The following is a 16,564-nucleotide window of genomic DNA, read 5'->3' as shown; positions in this document are numbered from 1 at the left end:
CCCTTAATTGTGTTTATCATCATTTTATCCTTGACTTTTCCCCGTGACTCATACTTTCCTCATACTATTCGACAACGTCTGTGCCCCCAAGGATTTCTTTATTTGCCATCTGCCCTACTCTCTACACCATATTTCCTGGGAAACAGCTTTACCCACACGGACTCCATTTCCATCTAGATGTTGGTGATGGCCCTTAAGGTCAATATCTCCAGTCACGATCTCTCGCTCATTCTCCTGTCCTGGTTTTTTTCTCAGTACGTATAGAACGTTTCCTCTATGTTGTTGTCAATGTCTACAACGAAATCTATCCAAAATAGAGCTCTTCCAGCTGGACTCTCCCCTCAAAACCAAGGACACCTTTCCTGCCTCAGTCTCTTTGGGATGTGAACTTTTGATTTTAGCCTTTTCCCCTTTTGGTATCTTCGTCACTTGTCTTGCTGATCTTTGTTTAGCAGTCTTCGGTGTACGCGTGAGCTGATCCAGGGTCGCCCTGCCCTCTTCCCCCTCTGACTAATCCTGTGCCAGGTTAGCACACCTTGTTGGAATCCAGTCTCTTTTCAAGATGGTTTGTCCTCATTGAAGACTCAACTGAGCAAATGGACACTAGATGCTGATGGTCAGTGACCAGAGACTCCTGACACTTTAGTTTTGGTAAATTAAGGAATTCCTTGCCTCAGAGTTGCAGCGTGAAGAGTTCAACACTGACTCTCGCCACTTGGGTACCTTGTCAGTGCTGTAGCTCCACTTGTGGAAAACCTGTTCTGTTATCCCATCCCCCGCCCCCGGGACAGACAGCTTTGCTTCCACTCCCCGTCTTTCCTGCCACGGCCGTGGACCCCTGCTCCTTTGAGTCCCCCAGACATATTTGATTTCTCTCTCCTTTGCCCTTACATCCCACCTGTCAGTGTGTCTTGTCTTTTCTTCTCCACAAAGCCTTGTGTTTCTGCTACCTCCTTTCTGCTTCCTCAGACAGTCCCTTAGTCCAGATCCTCATTGCCTCACCCCTGGACTGCTGTGACAGCCCAGATCGTCTCACTCCAGACCAGTGCTCTGCCCACTGGGGCCCCTCTGCATCGGATAAGTGAGGTTTACCTCTTTAATGACGTACACTTATTTTATTTGACCAATTTTGACTGGTTGTGTTTCTCGGATGTTATGGGAACCAGATGATGCAGAAATGGTAGATGGCTTAGGATGATCACTGTCGTGGGTGCCCGTGATTTTAGTAGGTGGTGCGCAGTCGGGGGTGCCCCATACTTTACATCTGTCGCTTCTCCCGTATCAGCTTTTATTTCTCCTTGCCTGTTGGACCGGTCTCCTTGTTTGGAACTTCTAGTCTGAGAACCTGAAGAGTGAAAAAGAATGGTTAATAGCATGAATTGAGAGTCAGGCGGACATCAGATCAAATCCCAGCCCTGCTCGTAGTAGCAAAGTGACCTTGGACAAACTAGATCATGTCCCCAGACTCCATTAACTCATCTGTAAAACAGGGAAAATGCACTTTACAGTTGTGGGGTGTAAGCACCCGGGGTCTGACACAGAGAGCAAAGTCAATGATAGTCCCTCTGCAACTTGTTAATTGTGTTAAAGGACAGTCAGTAAGGCCGGGTGAAGGCTAAAGGTTGGATGGGAGTGGCTTTAGTGGTCGGGCTTCACCCCAGCCTTACTGAGTATTCAAAACTTACTTCTGAAAGACTGAGTTAGAAGATGACAGTTCTGGATGGGTAGGCTATTGGTACACACGGTTGTTTATTTGTTTAGCATTTGTTGTTGTTTTCCTATGTAAAATGCCCCTACATTGTCATCTCCAAGCAAATCCTAAACTTCCTGAGGGCATAGGGCCATAGTGCCGGCTGCTCCCCACAGTTTGCTTACGCCCGTCAGCAGGACCTGGAACATTTCAAAGATACTCCCTCTCTCTAATCTCAGCTCAAGTCTTAGCTCCTCTAAACTCCTGTCATGTTTAGCTTGACTGGTTACTTAAGTTGCCTAGAATTGCCTGTTGTTTTTTAATTTGCAGTGAACTGGACAAACCCATGAGATTTGAGGCTCCTTTAGGCAATGCTGACGTGTTAGATGTCTTTGTGTTTCCTTCCGTGCCCAGCCCCAGCCTTTTTTATAGAGAGGACCCTTAATGCAGTCAGTAGTATTGTTATTGTCATTATCGACAAAAGAATTCTGTCGAGTGTATGTTTGCTTCTCAACTGTGCTCTGATGGAGTAGACTGTATATTTAACGTGACACCACTAGAGGATAAACCGACTTTGATTGAAAACAATGTAAAAGCCCCACAGGCATTTAGTGTACACTATTTTGGAAATATATCATTTAAAATTGGCTAATCTGAAATTATCTTTGCACTAGTTGTGAAATATAAACTTGATAAGCAGGGAGACTATCATTAAAATTGTATGAATATGGTTTTGCATGTCCACGAAGACATTTTTTTCCTAGTACTTTTCAAGCCCCGAGGCGTCCAATTATCATGTTGTACAGGGCGATCAAGGGTTTTTCAGATTAACCCTAGATGTCGGAAAATATCCATTCAGGTGCTCATTTCTAACATTCGTATATTTTTGACATTTCTTTTGAAATATTCTAGAACTGGACGATATCTTCATGTAATAATTTGATTTATGATACAGATACGGCATCCCGTCGGCTATGGGAATTAATCCTTCCTTTAAGTTCCTGATTGCTCCTGTCAAACACTCATTACTCAGCAGAAGTGTGTGTCAGAGGATTTGGGGAAGTGGGGACGTGTGTACCTTCTACACCAAGGTGCTCACGATTGTGGTGCTCACGATTGTGTTCTCGCGAATAATGTAACTGGATTCTGTGTGGTAATCTATTTCACATCTGCCAAACCACAATTAAACCTTATCCACTGTGGGAAATGGTGCCATTATTTTACTTACAATTCCTTCTCTCAAGCTTTGGTAGAATTCAGTGAAGTTGAATTCAATTTAATTTCTTTTTAAATCATGGTTGAACCCTCACTCATCCCCATGGTTTTACCAGAGTCTGATCTTCCAGTAGATAATTTTGGGGTGGTGAAATGGAAAGGAAATGTACTCAGATGTGAAGCAACTTTTCAGTTCTTCTAGTTGTGAAATAAAAAATTATGAAGAAACTAAGCAACTAAGCGGGGGGAGAAAAAAGAACTAAATGAGCCAGTCCTTTAATAAATGACATTTAAAAAAATCTTGTGCACTAATCCTTCAGGAAAATCAGGAAGATATTTAACTATTCTTATTTTTAGGTGGAAAAAAATTACTCTTAATCCTAGAAAATGGAATTTATCAATAAACCATTAAGACAGAGACAGAGAGGCACATAGAATTGTTTTGGTTGGAATGTCTAGGGTCAGGGCCTGATTTTTCCGCTTAATCCTGGGAGCCTAAACCCATCAATTGTCTTCCTAGCTTTCAAACTAGGACCTTTGTGAGAATGGATTGGAAAGAGTAACTCTGGACTGTCCCAGACAAAGTCGGACGTGTGCTTACCCTGTCCATAGTACATCTGGCCCAGAGCCTAGTGGGTACTTGAGATTTTAAAATCTGGAGAATCATGGTAATCCTGAGGAATAGCGTTTGAGGCCCCAGGCGCGATGAAGGGCATTGTTAGCCACGCGCATCTCCTCTCTGGTCCCGGGCATCTGTCACCAGAGGTAGCCAGCGATGATTTCCACAATTTTATGACCCTTGGCTGTCATCCCAATAACAAATAAGTCATAAGCCATCCTCTTCCCCTCTGTAAATTTCCACTTCTACACTCTGGCCTTTCTACAAAATGTTTTTGAAACAGTGAAAATAGAGAAAAGAGCCACTTCTCCCTTATGTAACATCAGCAACTTTCTTCCAATGCCATGCGACCCTTCCCTCCCCAAGTACTTGAGGGTTGAGGAATGAGGGGCACATGAGGTAGCAAAGGACAAAGGAAACGCTTTGCCTCCAGTAGATAAGTTACTGAAAGTCGAGGGACTGGTTATTTCTACATAGTGGACAACATCTAGGACAATATGAATATTTAGTACTGGTGACTGTAGAAAACAACATTTTCAGTATTACGACAGAATTAGAGGGAGGTTGACTTGAACAGAAAGAGCAATGGGGAAAAAATAGGTAAAGTGTAGATTCTGAATAAGCAAGCCAAAATGGTCTTGCCGGGCAGAAAGATGTATATGGAGGTGTAGTCATTTTGCATAGGTAGATATTGGAGTTCAGGATCCAAACAGGAAGGGAAGCCTTTCTTAGATCTACGGGATCAGGATGAAGGTGGGGTTCCGAGCAGGTGCTGGGTGTCAGGCTGAGGCTGCTTGTGGACGGTCAGAGCATGTCCAGACTGAAAGTACCGATAGGCTGTGAGTGCTGACATCAGGGCAGGAGCTGCCCAACCCCTGCCTCGTTTTTTTTTTTAAAAAGCCTTGGTATGGGTGGGAAGATAGCTACAGGTTTTTCTTTACTTTCCAGGGGATGGCCAGGTCCCATAGGTGCCTATGACTGGTCATTGCTCTATGGCCAGAGAGCTAAGCTCTCCTGGAGGTCTGGCCAGTTAGAGTGCTTTTATTCCATCAACTGAGTGCCTGCCATGGATAATAGAGACTGTATCTCTTGGACCCAGAATATAAGCTGGTTATAGAAACATGACCTAAATGTGTAACAAGTGAAATAGCACAAAACATAAGTAATTCAGCTCAACAAGACAAGATTTTGCAAGGCAGAGGTGCAATTTGTGGCCAAATGGATAGTGCATGTGGTAAGTGCTGTAGGGGAAGAGATTCGGGAATGATCACTGTGGGTTGGTGAGGTCTGGGAAGAGGAGGGATCCGAATTGTCTTGTCTTTGAATAACTTCAGAGAAACAGTGAAGGCGTGCCAGATGAGGGAATGGAGATAGGAGTGTGGAGGTAGGACACGTAGAGACATTCTAGAAACAGTGATAGAACTGCTTAATTCAAGTTGGGGGTTGAGGATAGTTCTTCGTTGGAGATGAAACCAAGAAGGTAATTGAAATTGAATGTGACAGTGTTAAGTGAGAGAGTCCTCAGCTTTATCTTGTAGACACTAAGAAGACACTGAAAGTTTCTGGACAGGGGAGTAATGTGCTTAGAATTATTCTAGGAAGATTAATCTGGTGACTGAATATGGACAAGTTAGAGGAAAAGACTTCTCAGGTAGACCAGATGTTGGCATTTGCCCCTAGTCCTATTAGGAAGTGATAAATAAATGCTTTAATCATGGAAGTGGCAGCCAGAACGGAAATAAAGAGATGGCTACAGAAGACATTTTGAAAGAAAGAGAAATTAATAAAATTAGCACGTTGTCCGTGGATAAAAGAAGACTCACCAAAGGTAAATCCACATTTTTGGAACCAAGTGACTAGAAGAATATTCTATGAACAGAATGGGGGATGTTAGAAAGGGGCGTGAGATGGCTAAAGTTTTAGGAGAAGATAAGGAATTCAGCTTTGGGAGATAGTCTTTGATGTTGCAGGAGGCAGAACTTCCTAATGGAAGATAAGAGGGAGAACCTGGCCTGAGATAAACGGTGGGAGTCACCTGCATAAAAATGACAGCTCAAACTGTTTGAATGAATATCTTCCAGAGAGAACAGAGTCAAAATGTTGGAAATACCAACATTTTAAAGGAGGAAGGGGAAAAGGAACCACCCAGGCACACAGTGTGCGATCAGACACTGGAGGAGGAGATTACAGATTCTCATAAGCACAGATAAGAGCATCGAGAAGGAAGTTGTGGTCAGCATATCAGATGTTGCAGGGAGGTCAAGGAGAATAGGGGCTGAAAAGGGGCCATTGGTTTAGGCAATTAGGAAGTCATTTACCTTTAAGAACCTTGCAGAACACAGCGCTATAGTGTGTGGATGTGCGGGATGGGGGCGTAGACTAAGGAGAGAGCCTTGAAGAAAAGGGAGCATAAACCACTGATGACAGGTGAGAAGGAAAAAATTAAAGGGGGAGAGTATGGCTGTTACTCTTCTTACCTTCTGAGTTGGGAATGTGTGACACGGTGACACAGGAAGGCAGAAAAAGATTAAGTCATTGATTTGCTTGGCAAAACTTTATTAAATACCTACTAAGGACCTGGATCTAATTAACAAGCAGAAATTGAAAGCTCTGGGAGAGGGAGAGGACAGTGGAGGGAACTGGAGAGGAGGAATCATGAGAATGAAAGGAGATTTGGGGGTTGGAAATGAGAGACACAGCTTCCTCTGAGACCGGGGAGAAAGCAGAAAGGATGGGGGCTGGATGTAGATTCAGGAATGTTCTGAAATGAAGAGAATAAAGGTGGAAAGCAAGATTGCAGGTGTTGGGCTCCTGGACAAGTGGAAGGTGTCTGCTGGGAGAGAGGGTGGCTAGGGTGACAGGTGACAGGGTGTGAAGGAAAATGTTTAATGACCACTCTAGGTAATGCGAGGGGTCTGAGACAGGAACACAAGGATGGCTAGACACCAGCAGTCCTTGATGGAAATCCCACTGTCCTTGTGCTTCTATGAGAAATGGTTATGGCGTATCTGGGTGGCTCAGTTGGTTGAACATCTACCTTGATTTTGGCTCGGGTCATGATCTCACAGTTGTGAGACTGAGCCCCACATTGGCCTCCACGCTGGTCATGGAGTCTGCTTGGGATTCTCTCTCTCTCCTCTTCCCCTCTCCCCTGCTCTCTCTCTCCTCTCTCTCTCTCTCTCTCCTCTCTCTCTCTCTCTCTCTCTCTCTCTCTCTCTCTCTCTCTCTCAAAAACGAATGTTTATCAACTACAGTTAGATGATGAGCAGTGTTTGTTTTCACTTTCACCGTTAAGAACTTACCTTCCTCATTTCATTGCCTTATTTTTCCTTGATACTTTTCTATGATTTTTGTTTGTTTTTAGAATCATCAAAATTCTAAATTGTGCAACTATTCCAGAGTTACAGTCTAATAGATTTCGGAGGTTATCTAAATTGTGGCTGAGATGTTGGTACGAAAGAACAGTACTTTATAGATAAATTTATGGATAGATGAATTCAGCAGGAAAAGTTAGTGAGTAGAGCCCATAAATGGTGCTACCCGCTCCTCCCCCCCCACAAAAAAAGTAAAGGTTTCAATGATATAAAACAAAATAAATGACAAAATGTTTTATTTAGACCATCTAAATGGAAGCATCAGACTAACTGCTGATCTACTCAGCCCTAGAGAATTCATTTAAGGTGACTAAGATCCCAGGGGGTAATTACGGTTCATCCAGAAGCTACCGGATCATGAGTGGCGCCATGCCTGGACCCGTAGAGGAAGATGTTTCTTCGAACGAGTTAACCCAACAGGGTCTGTGACAAGGAGTAGCAGACCATGTGGGACAATTAAGTCTAACAGTTACCTGGGCCACCTGATACAGTCCTCGGTTTTAGTAGGATTGCAACCCAGCGAGAATTGGGGAAGAATCTGTTTCTATCCCAAACGGTATTTATAAAAACAAAGAAGTCACGAACAAAGTCCTGATATTCCAACTCTGTATCTGAGTCTTGACTGTATTCCTGACTGACTCTACGGTTCTCCCCCTCCCCACCCCCCACGGTGGCAGGCGGAACACGAACTCCTCGGCCCCGCAAACTGAGTGACCAGAATGTGCTTCCCCGGGGGGGGGGGGGGGGGGGTGGATACATTCACTTTCCCAACCTTGCTTTGAAGTGGGAGGAAGATATCCTCTAGGACCCAAGCCACCGGTCACAACTGAGATGAATCTGCTGAGCTCGTCCGTTTCGCGGCGACTAAAACGTGTGTCTTTCCCTTTCTTTTCCTCCTAGGTATGGCCTCACATGTGCAAGTCTTCTCCCCTCACACCCTTCAATCAAGTGCCTTCTGTAGTGTGAAGAAACTGAAAGTGGAGCCGAGTTCCGCCTGGGACATGACTGGGTACGGCTCCCACGGCAAAGCGTACGGCCAGGGCAAGAACATCCCGCCTTCTCAGCCAGCCACCACAACCGTCAGCACCTCCTTGCCCATCCCAAACCCAAGCCTACCTTACGAGCAGACCATCATCTTCCCAGGAAGCACCGGGCACATAGTCGTAACATCAGCAAGTAGCGCTTCCGTCACCGGGCAAGTCCTCGGCGGACCCCATAACCTGATGCGTCGCAGCACTGTGAGCCTTCTCGATACCTACCAAAAATGTGGACTCAAGCGTAAGAGTGAGGAGATTGAGAACACGAGCAGCGTGCAGATCATCGAAGAGCATCCACCCATGATTCAGAATAATGCCAGTGGGGCCACTGTAGCCACTGCCGCCACATCGACCGCCACCTCCAAAAACAGCGGCTCCAACAGCGAGGGTGATTACCAGCTGGTCCAGCATGAGGTGCTGTGTTCCATGACCAACACTTACGAAGTTTTAGAATTCCTGGGCCGAGGGACGTTTGGGCAAGTGGTCAAGTGCTGGAAACGGGGCACCAATGAAATCGTGGCCATCAAAATCCTGAAGAACCACCCGTCATATGCCCGGCAGGGTCAGATCGAGGTGAGCATCCTGGCCCGCTTGAGCACAGAGAGCGCCGACGACTACAACTTTGTCCGCGCCTACGAGTGTTTCCAGCACAAGAACCACACGTGCTTGGTCTTTGAGATGTTGGAGCAGAACCTCTATGACTTTCTGAAGCAGAACAAGTTCAGCCCCTTGCCCCTCAAGTACATCCGCCCAGTCCTCCAGCAGGTAGCCACAGCCCTGATGAAGCTGAAAAGCCTCGGTCTCATCCATGCCGACCTCAAACCGGAAAACATCATGCTGGTAGATCCGTCTAGGCAGCCGTACAGAGTGAAGGTCATCGACTTCGGTTCGGCCAGTCACGTGTCCAAGGCTGTGTGTTCCACCTACCTGCAGTCCAGATACTACAGGTAAGGCCACTCTCACAGAGACGAAATGGCGAGGGCCCGGTGGCGCTCACGGAGCATGGGCGGTGGCGGCCGCTGTGGGAGAAGCCAAATTACGTGCCCACGGTTGTTGCCCTCAAGTGATCTTAGTTTAGTCAGAAAACGAGGACACGTGCACGTGGAAATGATGGTCAGAGGCCATGCGAGACCAGAGCCGAGTAGGCTTCTCGGCCATAGACCTTCGGAGTCAGAAGGGAATCCCTGGAGGCTGGGGTGAAGGGCACCGCCGGGCAGTTAGGTCCTCGTGGGTGAGAAGGATCCAGGCCTGGACGGGGCGGGCACCACTGAAGTCACTGCTGCAGGAAGCCTCCAGACTTGCACGGGAGATGAGGAGGACCCCCGCCCGCACAGCGGGGCACCTGGGTGGTGGCAGATGTGATTGAAAGGATAAACTGGGGTGTTGGGGTCTGAAATACCAGACCAAGGGGCCACAGCTGCATCCTTAAACATGGAGCAAGCCCTGAGGCGGGTGAACGGGGTGGCAGGACGAAGGTGAGGCGGGGAGAATGACTTTTCTGTCCCCGGGGAGGAGGCAGGGCAGGAGGGTGAGGTGTGGCCCAGGGGCCAGTCAGCTCATGCCGGGTGGGAGCTCCAGGTTTGGAGCCCTGGATGGGGAGTGTGTGGAGTTTGCATTCCTTCTGTCAGTCAGCAAGGATTGACTGCCCTTCCAGCGTGTGCCAGGCACATTGCTGGGCCCCGGGGTACAGCACCACAGACCCCGGCCAGACCCTCTGGAGTCTCTGGCATACTTGCTCCCGGCCCTGGCCTGGGTGTTGCAGTCACCTGTGGGGGCGGGGGGGGGTGGGGGTGGGGGGTGGGGTGAGGGGTGGAGTTGAAAAATAAGCCGGGTGGGGTCCTAATCCCCACGAGCTGAATCAGCCTCTCTGGGTGTGGGGTCATGCACGGATGTTATTTTAACAGCTTTTCTGGGGATCCCAGCACAGCAGCTAGGGTTGGAAACAGCAGCTCTGGTGGGTCCCCTGATGAGAGAGCCGGGGTTGAACCGGATCCCCCCTCTCGCTGAGCTGTGTGGCGTGGGCTTGTTGCCTTGTTTCTCCGTGCCTTCACTTCCTCACCCACCAGCTGGGGAAGTCCGGTCACCGGCCTCGGGCTTGCTGGGACGATGCGCCCTGGTGACGCTCACTGTCACCACACCCGAGTGCCTCGCTCACTGTCCAGCTCGTGGTTGGTGTGTGAGGAGCGGGAAGGAACGGGAAGCAGGAGAGTCCGTTCTGGGGAGACCGTGATGGGCGGTGTTTGAGGTGACGGTGAGCAGGCCCGCGAGGGTGGAAGTCGGCGAGGAGCGAAGCTGAGCTGCCGTGAGAAGCCAGGGCCGACCCACATTTAAGAGGTTGCCGTGTAGGCCATAAAACCGAAGTCCCAAGACTCGTGTGTGCCTGAGCCCTTCTGCCCTGATGCTCGCGGCCACTGAGAAAGGCTGCGAAATGTGCCAGAGGCGCGTGGGCCCGCGGACCGGTCACCCGTCCCCGAGGCTGCCCTCTCCCTGCTCCGTTTACCGCCCTCAGCCTGCAGGCCTCCGCAGATAACCTCACACCTCCTTCCCTGGGAGGTCTGAGCCTACAGGTCGTGTCCCCGCCCCTTCCCCCTTCGTCATCCAGTGGGGCCTCACCGGCCTCTGGGCCCCACCCCTGCTGGCCCGCCCTCCCCTTTAGAAGGCTGGGCCACAGCAGCTCTTCAGGCTCTACCCCAGTCCTTCCCCAGCGTTCCTTTCCCACTCCATCCAGATGCACAGACACACCATCTCCCCGGCCCAAGAGGAGCCTCTGCTGACCTCCGCTCCTGGCCTCCCTGCCTCCCTGCCAGCTCCGGGAGGGACGGTTCTACTGCTCACGTGCTTGCAGTCTGCCGTCTGTCCGTCTGTTCTGGAGCCACGTGGAGAGGGAAACCATGAGCCGCGCGTGGCCAAGGGGGAGGCGGGGCCTGAGCTTGGAGGCTGCGGGATAGGGCCCTGCGTGAACCCCCAGGGAAGGGTTGAAGGACAAGGACGTGCGGGGGTGAGACAGCCGACGCATGTTCTCTTTAGAAAGTGCTCTTCTTCCAGGGGTAGCTCTGGGCGGCGTGATCGCCCTGTCACCTTCGCAGGTCTGGTTCAGGAATAGCTGGTGTTCGGGCTTTTATTACTCAGTTACCCTAAATTGCCATTCAGCGAACAGGTACCAGTGTTATTTGCCTTTACTAGAAAGTGAACGTGGCGACTTATAAAAGGACCTTTAAAAACTGTTCAAAAGGCAATGCAGGAGTGCCCGGGTGGCTCAGTCGGTTGAGCATCCAACTCTTGATTTCGGCTCAGGTCATGATCCCAGGGTTGTGGGACTGATTGTTGTTGTTGTTGTTTTTTTTTCTTTTTCTTTTTCTTTCTTTTTTTTTTTTTTTTTAAAAAAAAAAGGCAATGCATATAAGTTGTCAGAGCACAACTTGATGGATCCAGTAACTTTGACTTTGGTATTCTTTATGTCCTCACATCTTACCATCTTGTGCCTGTCCCTTTCCCACCAGATGGTCTCTGCAGTTTACTTTGCTTTTGTGTCTGCACCTGGGGCCTGGGACCCAGCTCGGGGCATCTGGTGGGCGTGGAAGGCTTCTTTGCAGACAGTCCCAGGGCTCTCTTTAGCTCCTCCCTCCCCAACTTCCACCTCTGGCCCCTGCACCCCCATTACTCTTGGAAGGTCCTCCACCTGGGTGTGATGTAACTCCTTTTCTTTGGCCCTTAGATGACTGTTAACCAAAATTCTGAGCAGGCTGACCTTTTCCTCCTCAGGGTCACTTTGGCCAAAACTTGCTTCGGGTCCTTATAGTGACTTTCTGCGCCCAGCTCTGGATTCAAGGGCACAGTCAACATGAAAGCCAGCCCAGTTTGAGGCCTATGTTCTGTTCCTTCCCCAGGCCTCATCTGAATCCCAGAGTAGTTGGCAACCATAGAGAGCAATCCAGGTGTTTGAGGACAGTCTCCAGCTCTATCTGTGTTAGTCCTAGCTCTGAGGGACAGCCAACTCCAGGCCACATTTATCTAGTTGATTTTCCCAATTGCATTGCCTCTTATGGGGACTGGGGATGGAAAGAAAATCTGCAATTGTCCATTGTTAATCTGAGAAGGAAGACATTTACAGCCATAGCTTGAGAGAATGTGTCTGTTTGAGCTGCCTGGGATAAGGAAGTCAGCACACTGCATCTGTCCTTCTGTGGATCCCTTGGTTCCCTCAGCATCCCCCTATATCTATGCTGGGTACATTATCCCCTGGGGATCTCTCCCTTTCTTTCTTTCTTTTTTTTTTTAAACGTTTATTTATTACTGAGAGACAAGAGAGAGACAGAGCATGAGCATGGGAGGGGCAGAGAGGGGGAGACACAGAATCCGAAGCAGGCTTCAGACTCTTAGCTGTTAGTACAGAGTCCAACGTGGGGCTCAAACCCACAAACAGTGAGATATGACCTGAGCCAAAGTCAGACACTTAACCGACTGAGCCACCCAGGCGCCCCTCTCCCTTTAAAAGAGGAGGACACTTGCATGCCCTTCCTTATTTTATTTTAATTTTTTTAATGTTCATTTTTGAGAGAGAGACAGAGTGTGAATGGGGGAGGGGAAGAGAGAGAGGGAGGCACAGATTTCGAAGCAGGCTTAGGCTCTGAGCTGTCAGCACAGAGCCTGACACAGGGCTCGAACTCACGAACCGTGAGATCTGACCTGAGCCGAAGTCGGACGCTTAAGCCTGTCACTCCTTATTTTAAATGGGACAGTATTAAATATCATCTTATTCCCTTGCCCAACGTGTGATGTGGAAACAGTATGACATAGACGTTCCTGTCCTCGGCCCAAGGTACCTGGAAAAGTAGGTGGTGTTATGGGGAGGGAACTCTGGCATTTGGGTGGCCGAGGTTGGGGGCATATTACTGCAGCGGCAAGCTCAACTGTGAGTTTTTCAGGAAACAGAGGCTCCTTTTTTTAGTTTTTTATATCTGATGCATGAGTATCCCCTTCCTACTTGACCTTCCAACTTGAAGGTCTGTTACATAGTTAACTGCCAAATCCCGTTGCTTCTCAAACTGTATTGTGCATAAGGATCACCAGGAGAGCTTGTTAAGAACACATTTCTACCAAGGTCCTGCCCCATACCCACCAAATCAGAATTCCAGAGGAGCGCCTCCAGAGAGACTCTCCACTCCCCCTCACCTCACCCCCCCCACACACACACACGCACACGCACACATACTTCACTGTACACAGTTGGGGGTGAGCTTGTGCAGGTGGCCTCAGGTCCACTCCAAGAAATACTGCTAGGGAGAAAGATTTCCTTAATGGTATCGCTTTTCACATGCTCACACCCTAAGAAATGGAGTCGTAGGCAACTTACTTTTGTTACCTCACCTTGGAAGTCTCTGCCATTTCCTTATTTGATTCTACATCCATACCAGTTTTTGTGGGGCTTGTTTGCTTTTTTGTTGTTGTTGTTTTCTGGTGGAGGGAAAGCCAATGGTAAATTGACATGGGGGTATTTCCACTATAGGCGTGATCAGCAAACTAAAAACGGGACCAAATATTAAGCTCTACTCTCAGGAAAAGCAAATGGAAAGACATGCCATTCAGGCAAAGGATAGTCAGTGATTAAGATGTGTGGATTTTTTTTTTGTTTCTGGCAATTCAGAACACTCCGTCTAGACTTAATTTGGAACACTTAAGACCGTTACTAAAACCTCAAAAAAACAATGGGCATAAAAATTTAGGCCATAAAAAATGGCCAGATGATCTCCTTCTTTAGAATAATCTAACCTTTTTTTTGTCTGATTCTTTTGGTTGCAGAGTCCGTCTTCAGATTGGTTACATGGTTGTTTTAGGTGGGGTGAAGGTCTATTTTAATTCAGTTCCATTCATCTGCCATTCACTAGGTACCTACTGTGCGTCCTGTGGCAGATCTAAAGGGAACGAGGTAAGGAGAGATCACTCATCTGGAGGAGTTTATGGTGTCTCTGAGGTGATCACAGGACACAAACGAATCACCCGGAGTGTAATTCCGATGTTTTGCTATTGCCAGTGTTTGATCACGCTGCAGACACTCATTGAGCCTTGGAGGGAGCAAATCATGAGCAAACCAGTTCAAGAAACTCAAAGTCCGTGAAAGAATTTGCAAGATGGGCTAACAGGGAAGATTTATAGAGCAAGAGCTGTATCGGAGGAATGTTGAGGTGGGTCTTACAGGAAATGAGAGATGGGGGTAGGGGGGCCTGGGAGGCACCAGGATTGGCATGAATAAGGGAAGATGGTCACATCTGGAAGGAGCTGAAGGCTTGAGTCGGAAAGTAAGGGTTAGGGGAATCAGGTCTGATCGTGGACATTAACATAGGCATATGGGGCTTGGATTTAACAACAGAGTAATTGAACGAAGTTAAGGATGTTAATGAAGTTATTCCACGGGAATGGCAAAGAAAAACAGAGTTGGGGAAACGCAGAGGTTAGGAGACAGTACTAGTTGTTTAGGAATAAGCCCTGGATTATGATGCCTCCCCCCCCCCCCCCCCCCCAGTATAAATGTGAACACTTTTAGTGCATTTACCTTTCCAGGTACTGTGACTGCATAATTGGCCTAGAGGGGATAGTTTTCTATCCGTTTGTTTTGCTTTCTTTTGTTTATTGACCTTGCTTTCTCTAAAGCACAATTCCGAAGCTCTCGTCTCTTTGGAACCTGGTTTCAAATCCCACCCCTGCTATTGAGTGATAGGCTCTGGAAGAGTCGGGAGGCTTCCACCCCTCTCCTGGCCCTGTGTGTCCCCAGCTCACTGTGTTCTACTGAGTCACTGATAGAATGTCAACGGGGCCATCCACACTCTTGCATCTGGACCCCATTATGACCAGGGCCTGTGTTTGGCCGTATGGTGGGTCAGAGTCGGTGGTTTTGTCTGTGGCCCTGGGACTGTTTTCTCTCCTGTGGATTGAGTTTGGCCTTCTTACCCCAAACTGGGAGCCCTCCATGATCGCCTCTCTATGAGGAGGGGACACGGCACATTCTAAAACGCCGTACTCTGAGTCACTTCAGAAGAGGGGCATAGCTTCATAAAGCCATAAACATAAGTAGTTTCAAAAATTACGTAACTTGTACAGATAATAAAGTATAAAAGATGCCTGACTAGAAGTTAGGTTTGATTGAAGAGTGTAGAAACCAATCACATTGCAGGCGTTGGCTTTTTAAATGAGTCTTTTGTTACTAGCAGATAACAACAGGACAAGGCTCCAGTTTGAGGGTATTAAGTGAAATACTCAACCCATTGACAATCCCATCCACCCAGGGAGACGGCCATAAATACGTGAAAGCTTTTAGGGCTGCAGCTTGTCTGAGAAGTAACCAGTAAGTTGTCCAGCTGGTAGGTTATCTTCAATTTCCCTTTACTCATCTCTGGGACCTTGAACCGTACGGTGAAATAATTTGAAATTAAGATTTTCTTACTGGAAAGCTCAAGTGGGAAGCTTCGTGTGTGCTCGACTACATCGGCCCAAGTCCCCTTCCCTTCTACGCGCACCCACGTATGCAAGTGTTCGTGCACACCAGCTGCGTGCCACAGCGTAAACCCGTGCATGGCGTTTGCAGACAAAGGTGTCCTTGTGAGCGCCTTGGTGGCAGAAGCTGACACGCGGCTGCAGCAGAGATGCCAACGGGCACAGGTGTCCCCCACACCACCTCAGGGAAGGACACACACGGACACATGCAGCGGACAGGCACGTACATGCAAAGACACACACGCACACCTTCAAAGACCGTGAAATAACCTGCACCTTCACAGACCACACGGGCAAAGCCGAGCAACCCTAGAGATTGAGCAGTGTTAGTGCCCCGGAAACTTGGCCCAGCTTCCTGCCTTGCTGCAGGGATACCAACTACGTGTCCCAAAACCTGAGGACAGTGGGCCAGACCGCTTTGGGGCTGGGCCCGAACCACTTTGGGCCTCGAGGCATAAGCCTGTTGTTTCCAAAGTGTAATCTAAGGATCCTCCTGCCCCAGAACCACCCAAGTACTTCTCAAAAATGGACATTCCTGAGGCGCCTGGGTGGCTCAGTTGGTTAAGCATCCAGCTTCGGCTCAGGTCATGATCTCACGGTAGGTGAGTTTGAGCCCCGTTATCAGGCTGTCTGCTCTCAGCACAGAACCCGCTTTGGATCCTGTGTCCCCTTGTCTCTCTGCCCCTCCCCTGCTCACATTCATTCTCTCTCTCTCTCTCTCTCTCTCTCTCTCTCTCTCTCTCTCTCTCTCTCTTTCCCTCTGTCTCTCTCTCTCAGAAATAAGTAAGACATTTGAAAAAATTAAAAAATAATAAAAATAAGATGGCGATTCCTGAGTTGCAAAGCAAATCTAATGCACAGGCTCTCTGGGGGTGGGGCCAGGTGACATACATTTAAACAAGCTCTATAGCTAATTCTGCTGTTAAAACATTAATGAGGTATGACTGGCATACAGAAAGCTGTGCATATTTAACGTGTGCAACATAATGGGTTTGGAGATAAGTATGCACCGTGAAACCGTCACCACAGTCTGTGCCGTAAACAGATCCATCACGTCCAGAAGTTGCCTTCCACCTGCTCTTCATCACCATCACCATCCCCACCACCATTATCATTTTATCCTCTGAGGACTGTTCCTCTG

The 16,564-nt window shown here is 48.3% G+C and overlaps 1 protein-coding gene across 9 annotated transcripts in view; it reads left to right on the top strand.

Annotated features, from left to right (window-relative positions):
• HIPK2 (homeodomain interacting protein kinase 2) overlaps window positions 1-16,564 on the top strand; it is a 182,656-nt gene that overhangs the window by 51,336 nt on the left and 114,756 nt on the right. For all 9 annotated transcript variants that reach the window (XM_042973531.1, XM_042973511.1, XM_042973508.1 and 6 more), the window contains one exon: window positions 7,799-8,882. In XM_042973531.1, coding sequence (XP_042829465.1) covers window positions 7,799-8,882 — 1,084 coding nt within the window. The remainder of the gene's footprint in view (window positions 1-7,798; window positions 8,883-16,564) is intronic.

Source organism: Panthera tigris, chromosome A2 (assembly GCF_018350195.1).
Source record: "Panthera tigris isolate Pti1 chromosome A2, P.tigris_Pti1_mat1.1, whole genome shotgun sequence".
Classification (NCBI taxonomy): Eukaryota; Metazoa; Chordata; class Mammalia; order Carnivora; family Felidae; genus Panthera; species Panthera tigris.
Note: the sequence above shows the minus strand (reverse complement) of the source record. Positions and strands in the feature narration are given on the sequence as shown.